This window comes from Pseudorca crassidens, chromosome 6 (assembly GCF_039906515.1).
Source record: "Pseudorca crassidens isolate mPseCra1 chromosome 6, mPseCra1.hap1, whole genome shotgun sequence".
In the NCBI taxonomy this organism is placed as follows: domain Eukaryota; kingdom Metazoa; phylum Chordata; class Mammalia; order Artiodactyla; family Delphinidae; genus Pseudorca; species Pseudorca crassidens.
In genome coordinates this window covers 38890485-38904963 of record NC_090301.1, presented here as the reverse complement: position 1 = coordinate 38904963, position 14479 = coordinate 38890485, and the positions used below count along the sequence as shown (strand labels likewise).

At 40.2% G+C, this 14479-nt stretch overlaps 1 protein-coding gene across 3 annotated transcripts in view; it reads right to left on the bottom strand.

The window, feature by feature from the left end:
• Positions 1–14479, bottom strand: part of HECW2 (HECT, C2 and WW domain containing E3 ubiquitin protein ligase 2) — a 414063-nt gene that overhangs the window by 19882 nt on the left and 379702 nt on the right. For all 3 annotated transcript variants that reach the window (XM_067741145.1, XM_067741144.1, XM_067741146.1), the window contains 7 exons: positions 11992–12144; positions 9917–10015; positions 6438–6567; positions 5046–5192; positions 4242–4356; positions 1336–1421; positions 200–312 (listed from right to left, as the gene is read on the bottom strand). In XM_067741145.1, coding sequence (XP_067597246.1) covers positions 200–312; positions 1336–1421; positions 4242–4356; positions 5046–5192; positions 6438–6567; positions 9917–10015; positions 11992–12144 — 843 coding nt within the window. The remainder of the gene's footprint in view (positions 1–199; positions 313–1335; positions 1422–4241; positions 4357–5045; positions 5193–6437; positions 6568–9916; positions 10016–11991; positions 12145–14479) is intronic.

Below are 14479 nucleotides of genomic sequence, written 5' to 3'. Positions count from 1 at the left end.
ATGTATTCCAAGTATGACCAGGAAGACCTTTTTTCCTTCATTTAAAAAGGTAATCTGAGGTAAATTCATTCTAAAAGTTTTTTCCACTCTCCCAAACTTTCAGCATAAAAATGGTAATAAATCTATATATATATATATATACGCTAAAGGTCCTACCTAGAACACTGTAGTGACAGTAAAGAAGTATCTTCTACTTTACCTGGGAAGAGCGGTGATTTTCCCCCATTTCTCCACACAGAATCTTCTTGGGCCGTTACTCCCTCGGAGAGAAGCAAATCCTTCATAGGGAATGCTGGATGTGCCTGTAACAAACTATCAACCCAAGAAAACAGAAGGAGAAGGTGAAGCCAAGAGACCAGGCTCCAGGCAAGGTTGACATCGTTCATGTGCAGAGGTGCTGGGGAAGAGCAGCCTGCTGCTCACTGGTGGAAAAGCTCACAAGATAAAACTTTATAGACATAGAATAGCTGTAACACGAGAATTCTGGCAAAGAGCTGGAGAATACCAAGGAAGGACAGAGCATTATAAAGAGAAAGGGGATGTGGAGGATTTGTAGAAGATACAGCGTCCTGTACAGCTGACCAGCTTAGAAGCTCAAACCATGTATACTTCCCATTTGAGATTAATAAAGTGGGCGTATCGATGAACCTAAGTCAACTTAGCATTAGTCCCTGATCGAACTGAGGTGAATGAAAAACAAAGAGAACTTCTCGTCCTGCAAATTTGAGACCCAGATCTGTGATCCAAAGGAGCCAAGATCCAGCCTACTGGTAAGGCTTTGCCTGAGTGACCAAAAGGCTTCCTCATGTCTGATATTTCTTTAGCTGCAACCAACCAGCAATTGCCCTGTATAACTATAAACACCACAAGAAAATGAGTTAGTTTTCCCAGTATTCTTAAACTTCAATATTATCTCAAATTTGTGGAATGTTAGATGGAAGAAAAGAGAGGACTCTTTATCAAGGAACTGGGTCACTTCTTAAGGGACTGAAGATTATCTCCTTCAGTTGCCAGGGATGCTGGCCTGCAGAGTACCCAGGGACCTCTTGTGGAAGGGATCCAACTGCTGTAAAGGCAGACGCTGTTGCTGGGATTCTTGGATGGGAGTCGGTACTTCCTCACAACTCTAATGACATGCTTGGACTAGGTTGGGGATGTTCTGCATAGTGATGGAACCACAGACCCACACAGTCAGGAGAGTCTGAAGACAGTATATCCCGAATATGTAGATAAACCTAAATGTATTTACTGAGTATACTTAGCAGTTATTAAAAATTTGCAATTCCAAAAATAACTATATTAATGCATTAAAAAGATGAACTGATGGCATCTTACCTGTAACAACCTTAGTCGTTGTTCATTGTTGAATCTTTCCACTGCAGCCCAGAACCACCGAATTACAATATGATTGTCATGATATCCTATCAAAGCAATCATGAAAGCCCGTGTTACTTTGAGTTTTCTATCTTAAGTCACCACGACACTGGCAAGTCGACAAAAGACCCCCAGACATAAATCATCATCTTGGATTCGTTAAAGGTTATTTATAATTTAAGACCAAGGAATTACACTGTAAATGTGATCACATGAGTGTCAGAAGTTAAACAAAACACTAAATGAAACCAAGAAACCTGTTTCCATTTAGTGGTCACTAAATGAAGCTAGCGGAGGGAAGAAAACAAATGAGTTATTTTAACCATACCGTTTCTGAAAAATATAACTGCTGTTACTGGAAATGTTTAACCCTTTTGGTCATTTATTTAAGAAATAATTTTCTAGCGCTGCTATGCCAAGCAGTGTCCTAAGTTTGGGGGACAATGGCAAAGGAAATAGTCCCTCACAGGGCTTCTGGTAAAGGAGAGACATAAATCAAATAATTATTCAAATCAATATATAATTGCAAACCATTTTAAAACTATATATTATGTTCATATTTTAAAAGCAAATTACTTTTTATTAATAAAAAGGGAAAATAAGTTTATTACTTTAACTCCTTCAACAAATAAATCTCAATCATCAACCTAAATGTTACTTTTATTCCATACTTTACTAGAATTTAATAAAATGTCAAAAGTATCATCCCACAGGTGGACTGAGGAAGTAACTGTGGATTCTAAAACCTTCTGCCGAGAAAAATTAAGTTCAGAGAGAAGGTTGACGAGGATTAAGGCACAGTTAGTGATTCAAACCAATTAGCTGACATATTCAATGTATAGAGAGCTACTCTAATTCTGAGTCAGCAGCAGTTAAGTCCTAAATAGAAGGTAGGTAGAAACCATTTTCATTCAAATTTTTCCTCATATGTTTCCGTGGCTGTAGGATTTGGGGAGAATCTTGCCTTACTGTTTACCATTTGATCAGCGATGCCCTTGGAGAAGAAAGGGATCCAAATGAAGCGTAAATACAACTAGACTGGACACGGCGATGCATCGGCTCCTTGTCCTGCCTTTGGCAAAGACCAGCTGTTTGGTGCTGAGCAAATACTTTTCTAATCTATAAAATAAGTGCGTTGGCTCTTTATAGCTTTAAAGTTTTCTGACCCTTTGAATCAGCCCTTTTATGCCTCTCCTTTGCTGTCTGTGCCAAACCATTTGGAGAAGGAGGAGGAGTGAAAATGTCTCATCCTATTCTCTAGAAACAGCTGCCCTGTGAACATATGGCAAATGGCAGCAAAGCCGCCCCTTCATTCAGTGCCAAGTAGCTGGGTTAGCAAACATGGCAGCTGGGCATGTCGCCATTTTCCTGCCCCCTCCCCCCAGCCCTCTCCTCTCAAGGATTTCACTTGATAAGACTGACAATAACCATAGAAATAGGTACTCGATTAGTCATATACAGTGAATAAAAGTCTATACTGTGTAAATACAAAACTGGCTGACTTGATGAATGGCATTGCTATTAGAATCTCCTGGGGTTTGGGGACGGGGGCGGGGGGGAAGGAATGAGCTAATAGCATTTATGGTAAGATGTAAGTTATGTAGCATGTTGGAGAAACTGTGTTCTAGTTAGTGAAAATAGTTAACAAAGTTATAATAGCCAAGGTCATATTTGGATTATACACGGGGCCAATTGGAAAAGAGTTATTACAGCAACTGGACTTCAGAAATAGCAGCAATGGACACTGCAGTTTAATATCATCTTTCAGAGAAAATGGACGGGCAAGGCCAGCCCAGGGCAACAGTGATGGGCTGGAAGAGCCAAGCAGAGGCCAAAACAAAAGCAACTGAGCCAACGTTAAGGTATTTTTTCTACTCCAAACTTTTTAATTGTTTTTTTTTAAATCTCTGTTTCAATTTACAGATAATTGGAGAACTGCTCAGCTCTCATTTTAGTCTAAGTGGTTAATTCAGTGACTTAAAGATTGTATTCTTCACTCTCCAAGTTCAGAACCACTGCTAACCTCTTACATTCTGACTTCAAAAACAAAAACAAAAACCAACTGTCATTTGTCACGACTTTCTGAACACTTTATAACACTACAATAAATTTCAGAAAATGTATTCTTTCTTTGATTAAAAGTATTGAATAAAACTTTAACTCTGGGTTAGCATCAGGTCCCTTTCCATGCGTCTTGATTCAGCAAATGTCACAGGCTTCGATGCCAATTACTAATTGAAAAGTTGTATTGATCTACAGAAGTGCCAGTCCTAAAACTTCCCATTTGGTGACGTGTGTAGTTTTTAACTAACCTTACAGCAGTTTCCTTTTCAGTTGAACTTAATGCTTGAATTTTAGAAGGGCTTGTTCAAGAAACTTGAAATCTGAGAACCATATCTTACTCCATTCATGTGTTTCAACTGTGAATTACAACTGGTAAGCAGTTCAAGTGAAATGTAGAAAAACTGTGTTTGTTCATTAAGAAGCTCAGAGGGTATGCCTCTTCAGGTTTGAGGATGAAGGCAGAATAGGTGGAATTTGACCAGCTGGGTATGAGCTCCCTGGTGCTTCACTAACACCACCATAAAACCATTAATTGATGTTCCTATGGCCACATTCCTTCACTAACAATTAAGAGTTACGACATCCTTAGATGGTGTGTAAACAGCTCTCCTTCCACTTGACAGATGAGGTAGCTAGGGAAAGAAGGGCATGTACCTTGCCCAAGGTCTCAAAGGAGCCTGCATCAGACCTATGATTAGAGTGCAAGTGCCCCTGTCTGTCCTGGATCCAGGCCAACGTGCCAAACCGCTTGCTTCCCTCTAATCTGAAACTTTAAATCCAGCCATCTATAAGTCAAATTTCACCTCCTCTATATTCTGTGTTGTTCCTCCAATCACTTAGGTCTATTTCAGCTGTGCCTGCGATGACCAGTTCTAGTTCTCTCGCATCAAAAACAGATACCAGCCTGGCATCCACGACCTGTGGAATAAAAAGAATATAGGACATGGCTTAAGAACCTGGAGAAGCCTCAGCTATAATTAAGCCTCATCAGAAAAGGAGGGCACAGGGAGTGTTGGGAATACTATGGATGTATTCTGTGGAGGCGCTTTAAAACATGTAAAGCTCTCTATAAATATATTTTTAGTACAAGGTTGATGAGGTTTTCAACAGAATTTTTGTTTTATAATTGGTCACTGATTAATCCAGTTTTTTTTTCTCTTTGGGAGAAGATCTAGTGCTCCAGTCACTTTCACAGTTTATTTTTATTTTAGCTATGGCTTTTTCACAGAAGAAGTCATATGGAATACTTGTTACAACTCATTCTGACCCTCAGATACGATCATTTCACATATCAGGCATGAGATCTGATTACACATATCTAAGCATGAGTAAAATGCGTGACTTAAATGTTATTAGTGGTCATTAAATCGTCAAATGCTATTTGAATGCAGGTCATTTTATTTCAGTGATTTCTTGTAACAGGGCAATAAGCTTTTTTTGTGTTCTTAAAACACACAGGAAAAATTGTTGAAGTGTTTGAACTGAAATAGCAACGGTAAATATACCAAAGAGAAATGGAAATATTGCACACATATGAAGTACAGTGAAGTGGACCAAGGTATTGCTGACATCAGACTGAGAACCCCACTCCTGCTGATTGTCTTTACCTCATAAAAGCCACGCACTAAGCTCTCTGTTTGCTGCACGACACCCCTCTCAATCCTCCATTTCACCATCCTCTCGATGTACTCCTTCTTGTTCTTCTCGGTGACTGGGATGTTAGCACCCCCTGGTTTTAATTCTCGTTCGGTAATCTGCGATTAAAAAACAAAAGGACTGACCATAAAGCAATACTCTTGATGTTGTAAGACCACTGCTACCAATGAGCTGGAATCAGCCAGCTACCTGTCTCTGCCCTGGCCCGGGTACATCCCACAGGCAGAGTGTGTGGCACCAGCACAGAGCCCAGGCACCCACTGATGCTCAGGGAAAGCTAAGTAATGAGCAGACGTCTGAGAGCCTCAGTGGTTGAAAATGTATGTGTTGCGGGGCTTCCCTGGTGGCGCAGTGGTTGAGAGTCCGCCTGCTGATGCAGGGGACGCGGGTTCGTGCCCCGGTCTAGGAAGATCCCACATGCCGTGGAGCGGCTGGGCCCGTGAGCCATGGCCGCTGAGCCTGCGCATCCGGAGCCTGTGCTCTGCAACGGGAGAGGCCACAACAGTGAGAGGCCCGCATATCGCAAAAAATATATATATATGTGTTGCAAGGTTAAGCTTTAAATCCTGATTAAACAAATAAGTCTTTTAAATGGAAACAAAAGGGCTCCAGATTCTGTCCCACTGCTATTTGAATGTTTGACAAAAAGACATTTTCACAAATTCCTTTAGGATTCACAATCAACTACATATAGAAAGCCAATATTTAGGTAAACGTTTACCTTAAGGAAGCAGAATTACATTCAAGCGAATGTTAAACTGAGAACTTCTTTTCCAAAATATGAAATTCAGGAGACCAGCCAAGTATTAATGTTTAACTAAGAATATTAATTATGAATTAGCATATAATTTCTGAAAATCTTTTGACCAACTCTTCTACCAACTTTTTAAAAAAACAATATGTTTCCAAACCTTCACCAAAATATTGTTTACTTTCCCTCAGCTTCAAAACAATCCATTTCAGTTGTTAAACATGAATGAGAGGTAAGTACAAGGGCCAATTAAATAATTTAATATTCAACTCTGGGGTAGCATGGATATTTAAAAACTGTATTTGGTACAAGGCACATTCTAATATCTTATGAGGATATTTTAGTTGGAAATAAAAAGATTGTTTACAACATACAAATAGTGCAGTCTACAAATTAGAAAATTTTAATCTGAAGTCGGCATTAGAATAACCTTTATAACCAAGAATATTGTAACTGTACATAAACCTGGGTTTAAACCACCCAACCAACCACAAATAAATAAGCATCTGATCTTAGGCCACTGAATTAATTCTTCACCAACCAATAGCCTTCAATTACCACACTTAGTCACCAGTTATTCACACACACAGACCTGCCCAAAAACTTCTTCGTTCACAGTGAACGTGAGGTCCAGGATGTCATGGATGTCATTGTCTTTCATCCACTGCAGGCTCTGGTGAAATTCTTCATCAAGGTATTCTAGATCACTCAGGTCACAGAGACTAAGATGATAAACAGAAAAAAAAAAATGTAGTCATGGCTATTAGCAAAAACCCAGAGTTGTGAGGAAAGAAACTAAGAAATAATGACAAGAACAAGATCAACTAAAACAGGCAGTGATTTCTGGAATGTTCTTCGTCAAAGTTAGTAACCAAACCAGTGAAATAATTCAGAAATATGACATAAAATTGAAAAATTCTGATATATAAAATGCCTTAGGAATCACTCAGTTTGTTTTGTCTTTTAAGACACAGAACTGGAGGTGCAAAGAGTGGCTGCCGTTTGCACAGTCACCCACGATTAACGCCAGAGCTGGAAATGGAACTCGAGCTGACCACTTGGGTTCAGTATTCTTTGGCTATGTTATACAATCTTAAATTATCATTCTCCTAATTAGAAATTCTTCGTATGTTTCTATACTGTACTTTAACTTTTTTTTTAAAAGACTAGATTCTGTGATCCACATTCACATACGTCCCTTTTTTCTTCATGGTTCTTATTCTTTCTGTGATTCTGAAAACTGAAAGCTACAGAATTGCTCTACAATTATAATGGTTTTCTAAGAGAAGATCTACATGAAGTGGAGTTACTATTATATGACCCTGTTGTAAGATGGTAGCAATTGATTTGCTTTAGTTGTCTTGAAACTTCCTCCCATCAGCCCAATTTCAAAGACCATTTTGTTTAGTTCAGTCTACACATGTATTAGGCATCAAGTATGTGCCAAGTATCTTAATAGCTACTTGATAAACAGTTACTGCCCTCAAGGAGCTAATGGTCTAGTGGGAGAGACAGGGACACAAATAGATAAGTTAACGTAAGGTGATAAGTGATAGCCTAGGGTGGGTAACACTTATTATTAGTGCACTTCTTTATATGTACATTACACTTCAGTTAAAAAAAAAAAGATAAGGTAGATATAGGGACCTCCCACAGCAAACATGCAAAGCATTTACTTTGACCTGGAGATTTAGAAGAAGGCTGTTGGAGCAGATGATACCTATATTAAAGTTTGCAGGATGTTTCAAGCTAGAGAGGTAAAGGGGAATGGATGAAAAGGAGAAGAAGGGGAAAAAGAGAGACAGGAGAAGAAGACAACCTGAACAAAGCACAAAGGGATGGAGTATACAGATTTTCCAAGCATACTGGCAGCACCAGAGAGTTAACCACAAGACAGAATGTCTAGAGAATGAGGCTGGAAAGGTAGCTGGGAGCAGGTCTGAACGTCATTCTAAGGAGCTTGGTGATTCAGAACTACTGAAAGGTTTTAAAACAGGGAATGACATGGTGAGACATGAGATGTGACTTTAAATTGTTCTTCTGGAAGTGGCAGTGTTGAGGATTACTTAAAATTGGGGGGGGCGGTAATCATTGGGTGGAAACCAATTAATAGATCACTACAGTAATCTGGCCAAAATAAGATAAGGATTTTAATTAGGGCACAGCTATTAGGGTAGAGAAGATGAATTTAAGAATTATTTAGGAGGTGAATGTGGAAATTAATAAATGGTTTTACTGGGTAGTATAAAGAAGTATATCTAAAACAGGATGGCAAATGAACTCAAGTTACAAGACAACTCTGATTCATTGGCAGTCTTGAGGGCCAAAAGTTGAAAAATTCCTGAGGCCACAACGAGTTCAGCAGGAAAAAGTACCTAAATGATTTGTGACCTGTACCATGGGAATGGGGTGGGAGGTGGGGAAGAGAAGAAATGGTGCTGTGTATTCACCATCCCTGTTTGAGGATGACGCCCAATTTCTGACCAGAGTGACTTGAGAATGTTGGCACCTTGATCTGTGACTGGGCATATAAGGGAGAAGGTACATTTTTAGGTCAGGAGAAATTGATGAGTCTAGTTTTAACCATGTTGATTCTGAGGTGCCTGTGAGACATACAAGAGGAGATATTCAGTGGAATGTTGACCACTTGAGCCTACGACTCAAGGGAGATCATGTCTGTGGGTGCGGATTGGAGAGTAGATGAGACAGGTAAAGAGATAGCCCATGAGAGCACACAGAGAGAGGAAAGCAAGGGGACAAGAATGGAAGCTTCAGGAACATCAAGGTTTAAGGGCAAGTCAGGACATCCACAAAGGAGGCATAAAAGTGAAAGGAGAACCAGGAGAGCACAGTGTCACATAGGCCAGTGAAGGAAGAACGCAAGACAAATGGGTGGTGGGGTTGGGAGGGGTCAACAGTATCAAAAGCAGCAGAATGGTCTATTAAGATAAAGACTAAAAAACATTCTTTAAAAGCTTCCATAGGTTATTGGTGGGAAAAAAAGCCAGGCTAAAATGTGTTGAGGGTGTGTCAACAGTCAGTGTAGACTACTCTTTCAGGAAGCTTAAATGGAAAATGAGAGATAAGGCAATGAAATGGGAAGGTGCAAATGGGCCAGAAGAACCAGAGAGGCAGAAGTCAGTGTCCAGGTGCCCAGGACTTCATCGGTCCATATACCAAAAGGGAGGATGGCAAAGGTCTTCCTACTGACCCTCTTTAAGAACTATTAGAAATACTTTGCTTTCAATTGAGCTCTAGGCTTCCATTTTGACAGAAAGCAGATACATGGCCTTGGTTAAGGAATGAGCTGGTCAGAGCCATGCAATCATTCTGTGTTTTCTCATTGCAAGTTTGAGCTACTACCCTCACAGATAGTTGCCTTCTTCTGTTCATCCTTGAAAATGACTACTGATTCTAGGACAGAAACTGTTTGCTCTACATTTCACAATAATTGCAATCTTTCATTGTGCTAACAATGAAGAAAAAATTCTGTGAATGCTAAATTTTCATCTGCCATCGTAAATGACTGTCTTGCATATAGAGAGATCTCAAGATAAATATGAGACTTTAAAAATATTGCACACCTCTAACAAACAAACACATTTAAAAAAAAAGAGAATGAAAATATGAACCAAGAATAAACAGTTGAAAGTTTGCATAAAGCAAAATGTAAAATGCATCTTGTGAAAGATGGGGGGCTGTGAGTCACCAAGACTAAGCCACAACTATTCTATTAATAATCGGCATTAATACCACAGGAATTCCAGCACTGTATTTGAAGTACAAGTGTTTCGAAGACACATGTGTAGCAACAAATGAGAATGAATTATTCAGAGTGGAGCAAAACTAAGCCTTTGGGAGCAAGACAGGAATAAAGGAACAGAAGCTGGAAAAATCCAGTAACCACTTTTGAAATTATATTAGTTGATTAGTTTCAGAAATCTAAATCACTATTAAGTAATAGATTTGAGATAGTGAGCCGATAAATGACATTGTCAAAAGACCCCTTTTGATAAAGGAAATATTACATTCTTTACATGCTAATTACATAAGCAATAAAAACACTCTTACATTCTGAGAAGAGCCTTATAAAAGGGCCGTGTGAAGAAGGCATCCAACAAATACTGGTGAATTAGTGCAAGACCAAGGATCCTACCACTGAACCGGAACCTGTGAAGGAAAAGCAGGAGATGGCTTACACATCATGGAGCAATTTCTTTCCTTTTTTTTTTTGCGGTACGCGGGCCTCTCACTGTTGTGGCCTCTCCCATTGCGGAGCACAGGCTCCGGACGCGCAGGCTCAGCGGCCATGGCTCACGGGCCCCACGTGGGATCTTCCCGGACCAGGGCACGAACCCGTGTCCCCTGCATCGGCAGGCGGACTCTCAACCACGGCGCCACCAGGGAAGCCCCATGGAGCAATTTCTGAACGGTTCAATTTGCTCTCAAGAATGCTTTCCAGCTCTAATCATCTAAGTTTGTCCATGAGAGTCTGTGTGCACTGCAGGCTGGGTCTTCATTAGGCTGATAGTCACATCTCCTTGTAGAAGAAATCTGTTTCACTCTGATGTTCAGAGAGATACTGCTCCACTTTCACCCCGTGTCAGTAATGTCCACCATGTAGCACCCTACATGGCCAACATGAATTTCCTGTTAGCATGGCAGTGAAATTTCCCTATATCACTTCTAAGAAATGTTGACAGAATGAGACCAGTGGTGGTGGGGAAAATGTTGTCCCCTTGTAGTTTGCTTGCATGAATATTAGCAGGATTTCTCTAATGCAAACCTAGTGGCAATTCCCTTTTGAGGAAAAGCCCAGTCTCAGAGTGAGAAAGTTCCTATTTCTGTTCTCTCTCAAACCCCTCTCTTGATGATAACTCACAATCCAAGAATTATGCATGTGTACATTTGAGGGAGTTTCCTCATGGGACATTCTGTTCTTTAAAATTTCAGTGCTCAATTCTATACTGAATCACTTCGGAAATTTTATTAAATATATCTGTCACGACTGGGTTTGCTGAGATGTACATGTATTTTCTTTTTCGGAAGTATTCAAGTTTCTAGCTCTTTGGAAGCCTGATGCCTTCCGAAAGCGTAAATCCACACTGAGGTCCATACTATTCATTTGTAATTTTAGTGTTAGGCAACCATTTTAAGATGAATGTCCAGCAGCTTTGTTTTTCTTTATCCACTTATGTTAGTATAGCTGCCATAGCTACTCTTAGGAGGACTCCAAATTGTAGTTAAACGGAAGTTAATTTGAAGAATAAGTCCTAAAACTTAATGCCCTCCACCCACCAATATTAACCTCATGACTCAAAGAAATTGTTTCCATGAGTCGTACTCATGTTCTCTTTTTTGTTACTATAGTGAAAATGAACAGGAACAAGCAAACAGGGGTTATAAAGATACTTCAAGTCTATAAATGCAGGCATGTAAAAATAAATGTCATAAAAAGAGTGCAATTCGGGATTTTCAGAATAAATAATTCCCAGATGGGAATCCTAGCCCAGTTTTCCTTGGTTTTGTGTGAGAAATTAGGAAAGGGGCAATTCCTGGCTACAAACTTGAACCAGTCACTAGGGTAAGGGGCCACTGCTGTGACTCCGCACTCCTGCCTGCCTGCCTGCCAGCATTCTCTTCCACCTCCCATTCCTCCAGGGCACCCCATCCTCCCGCCCTCCCTCCCCCTAGAACACCAACAGCCCAGCTGCTCTGCCCCTCCCCCAGTGTTAGCCACTTCCCCAAGGGCTGCTCCTTAAGCTGCCTGACCTCTGGGTCAGGACATTCTCCTACTCACCCCCACCTGCCCCCGTCAGATCTCAGAGTGGCCCAAAGCTGCAGAGAGGGATTTAGGGTCTTGCTGGGAACCTAACATCACCCGCAACTTTCCTTCAGTGGAAAAAACCTTTTGAATTCTACCCAACTCACTTAAAATTGGTCTTATGGAACATAATCTATTCCTAGCTTGGAGACTGCCTGTATATTAAATTTGACAACACAAACAAGAGTCAAATGAGACAGTTAACTGAAAATATGATTTTCTCCAAGGGAAAAAATGTTTAAAAAAGAAGTGTGGGTTCCTATAAAAACTAATATCACAGAAAATCAGCTGAAGAAAAGCGTTGGAGAAAAAAAATACTTACCATTCATGGTGATTGTCTACAAAAGCAGACATGGGACTTATTTGTACTGTGTATGTGTCATTGGCTGAATATTCAAATAAGCCATAATATGGGTTAAAGAGTTCTCTGGATACCAGGAAGAAAAACTCTCTGGAAGGTCCACTGTAATCCAGCCTTTAAAAAATTCACAAAAAGAACAACCAGTTATTATCTTTTTCTATTTATTAGACACATTTTCTACAGTGCTCAACTTTCTACAGAATACTCCTTAGAAGTCTAATTATCCACACACCAGGATTGTCCAAAACACTGGACAGAATGATCATGATTCCTGATCTCAAACATGTTTTGACCCAAAATAACGTAATGGACATTTATATGGAGCATATCTAAAACTAAAGCTACATATCAGATAATGGATGAGATAGGCAGTATGCTAATAATTTGATTGTATAAATATGCAGAAAAAGGTAAATTGAAATGCCCAGAGCCAGGTTATGGGGAGAGAGAGTACAGTGGGAATGCTTTATTTAAGCAGGTTAAACCAGAGGGCATCAGCTACATACATCCATGGGACATGGAGTCCTCATGGATTTCTGAAACACTTTTAAATGGGAAGGAAAGAGACTTTAGGGGATTGGTGAGAGGGTATTACAGATACAAGACCTCCTAGGGAGATCAGAGGCAAAAGATGGAATGATAGGGTTCACGTGAAAACTTTAAATGATAAAATGCCACGGAAAACTATAAACAAGAAAAGTGAGGGTGTCTAAAGCTTCGTCGGTAAGGTATTTGGAGAAGAGGCTGAAACTCCAGCGCCTGAACTACAGTGTAAATTCCATTTTACTTACAAAGAAATCAGGGTCAAAGTAAATTTTGAGAAATTATTGTGTGAGGTTTGAGGAATGACAAGTGGCCAAAAATGCTGGAGCAAAAAACACAGCAAAGAGGAGTTTGCAATAAAGCAATTTGATATGCTCAATTTAAAATGAAAAATGTAAAGTACATCTACCCTATGATAAAAAGTTTACACAAGGGTTCAAAGACAGGAAGGAATTCTGAAGGGGGAATGAAAGCTACAGATAAGTTGGGGTGGTGGGATTTTATAAGACTTCCTTTGTTCACTCTATTTTTTTTCCTCTTATGGAATTTCCTCCAGTGGGCATTACTGTTTTTTTTTTTTTTTTTAATGACAAAGAAATCATCTGAGTCTTGGGTGGTGATGGGATTGTGTGATAGAGAAAAGCATCCTATTATAGGTAGAAGAGGGAGTTGGAATACTAGTAAGAAAAGTGAAATGGCTTTTATATGTCTTAGACAAGAGTTTAATAGAATTTACTTAGAACAGACCTCAGCTACCCACCTAACTACTTTCTCAATTTTTGCGATGCACGCACTGCCATTTCCTTAATATTTCTAGCTTTACTTGCTTTTCCAATGTAGCCTTGTCTTATACAATATTGATGGAATCATGATGTGCTAGCTTTATATCTTTTCTAATACACATTAAAAGAAACACATAAATATTAAAATAAAAAATGTCAGTCTATGGAATAGCTACAATCATTTCACACCTCACCAGTCCACACTGCACTTTAGGAGATATGAGTGCAGACTGACAAGAAACCTATGTGTACAGAAAAATGCAAACACAGCAGACGCTCAAGGCCAGAGAGGCCTTAAGGTGACATGACAGAACTGCCTTCTGGGGCAGCTGAATATACTGTGCCTGCCAGGAACTGTGGGACTATGCTCAGATCACCCTAGGGGGGCTCCCAAAGCAGCCCTCTGGCTGCCTGCCAGGTACAGTGACGCAGGCTACCCCTCTTGGTGCCGAGACCAAGGCAGCGTCTCGTGGCTTCCTTCCACTGTCCTCGTTGTGGTCTCTGACGCCACCAAGAACAAGTAGAATACTTTTTCCACTTGAACGTTCTTCACATACTTAGAGGTTTTCTTTCAACAAATATTTGAGTGCCTATTATGTTTTGGGTATTAATCTAGATGCTAAAGATGTAAATTTTTTTTCAAAAGTCATTTTCTACAAGAACTCTAAGTTCAGCAGTTTCCATATCCTTGGTCCCTGCCCCCTCCTCACTCATGAACACAGACACTTCTTTCAACCTCCTCTCAATGCAGGGTAGGGAATTCCCTCACCACACTGGTCCTCTGCTCTGGACAGTCTCCAGGTGTCAAAGTCTGACCTAAGGGGGCGGTGTCTATGCTGATCACAACACTCAAGGTGTGGTCTCGTTAACAAAAACTTAGAAAGGGCCCTTGACCTCTTTTCCTGGAACTTTTCCCCACTAATGCAGCTTAATGTCACTCTGCCTTGTGGGGCAGTCACTTGACTCTGTTGACTCATCATGAACTAGTCATCAGCTCAAACCTTTCACCTATGCTTCTTTAACCTAGGACTCTCCCATACTGTCTGCACGTTCACTGTATCTTTTTTGTTTTGTTTTTTTGCGGTACGTGGGCCTCTCACTGCTGTGGCCTCTCCCGTTGCGGA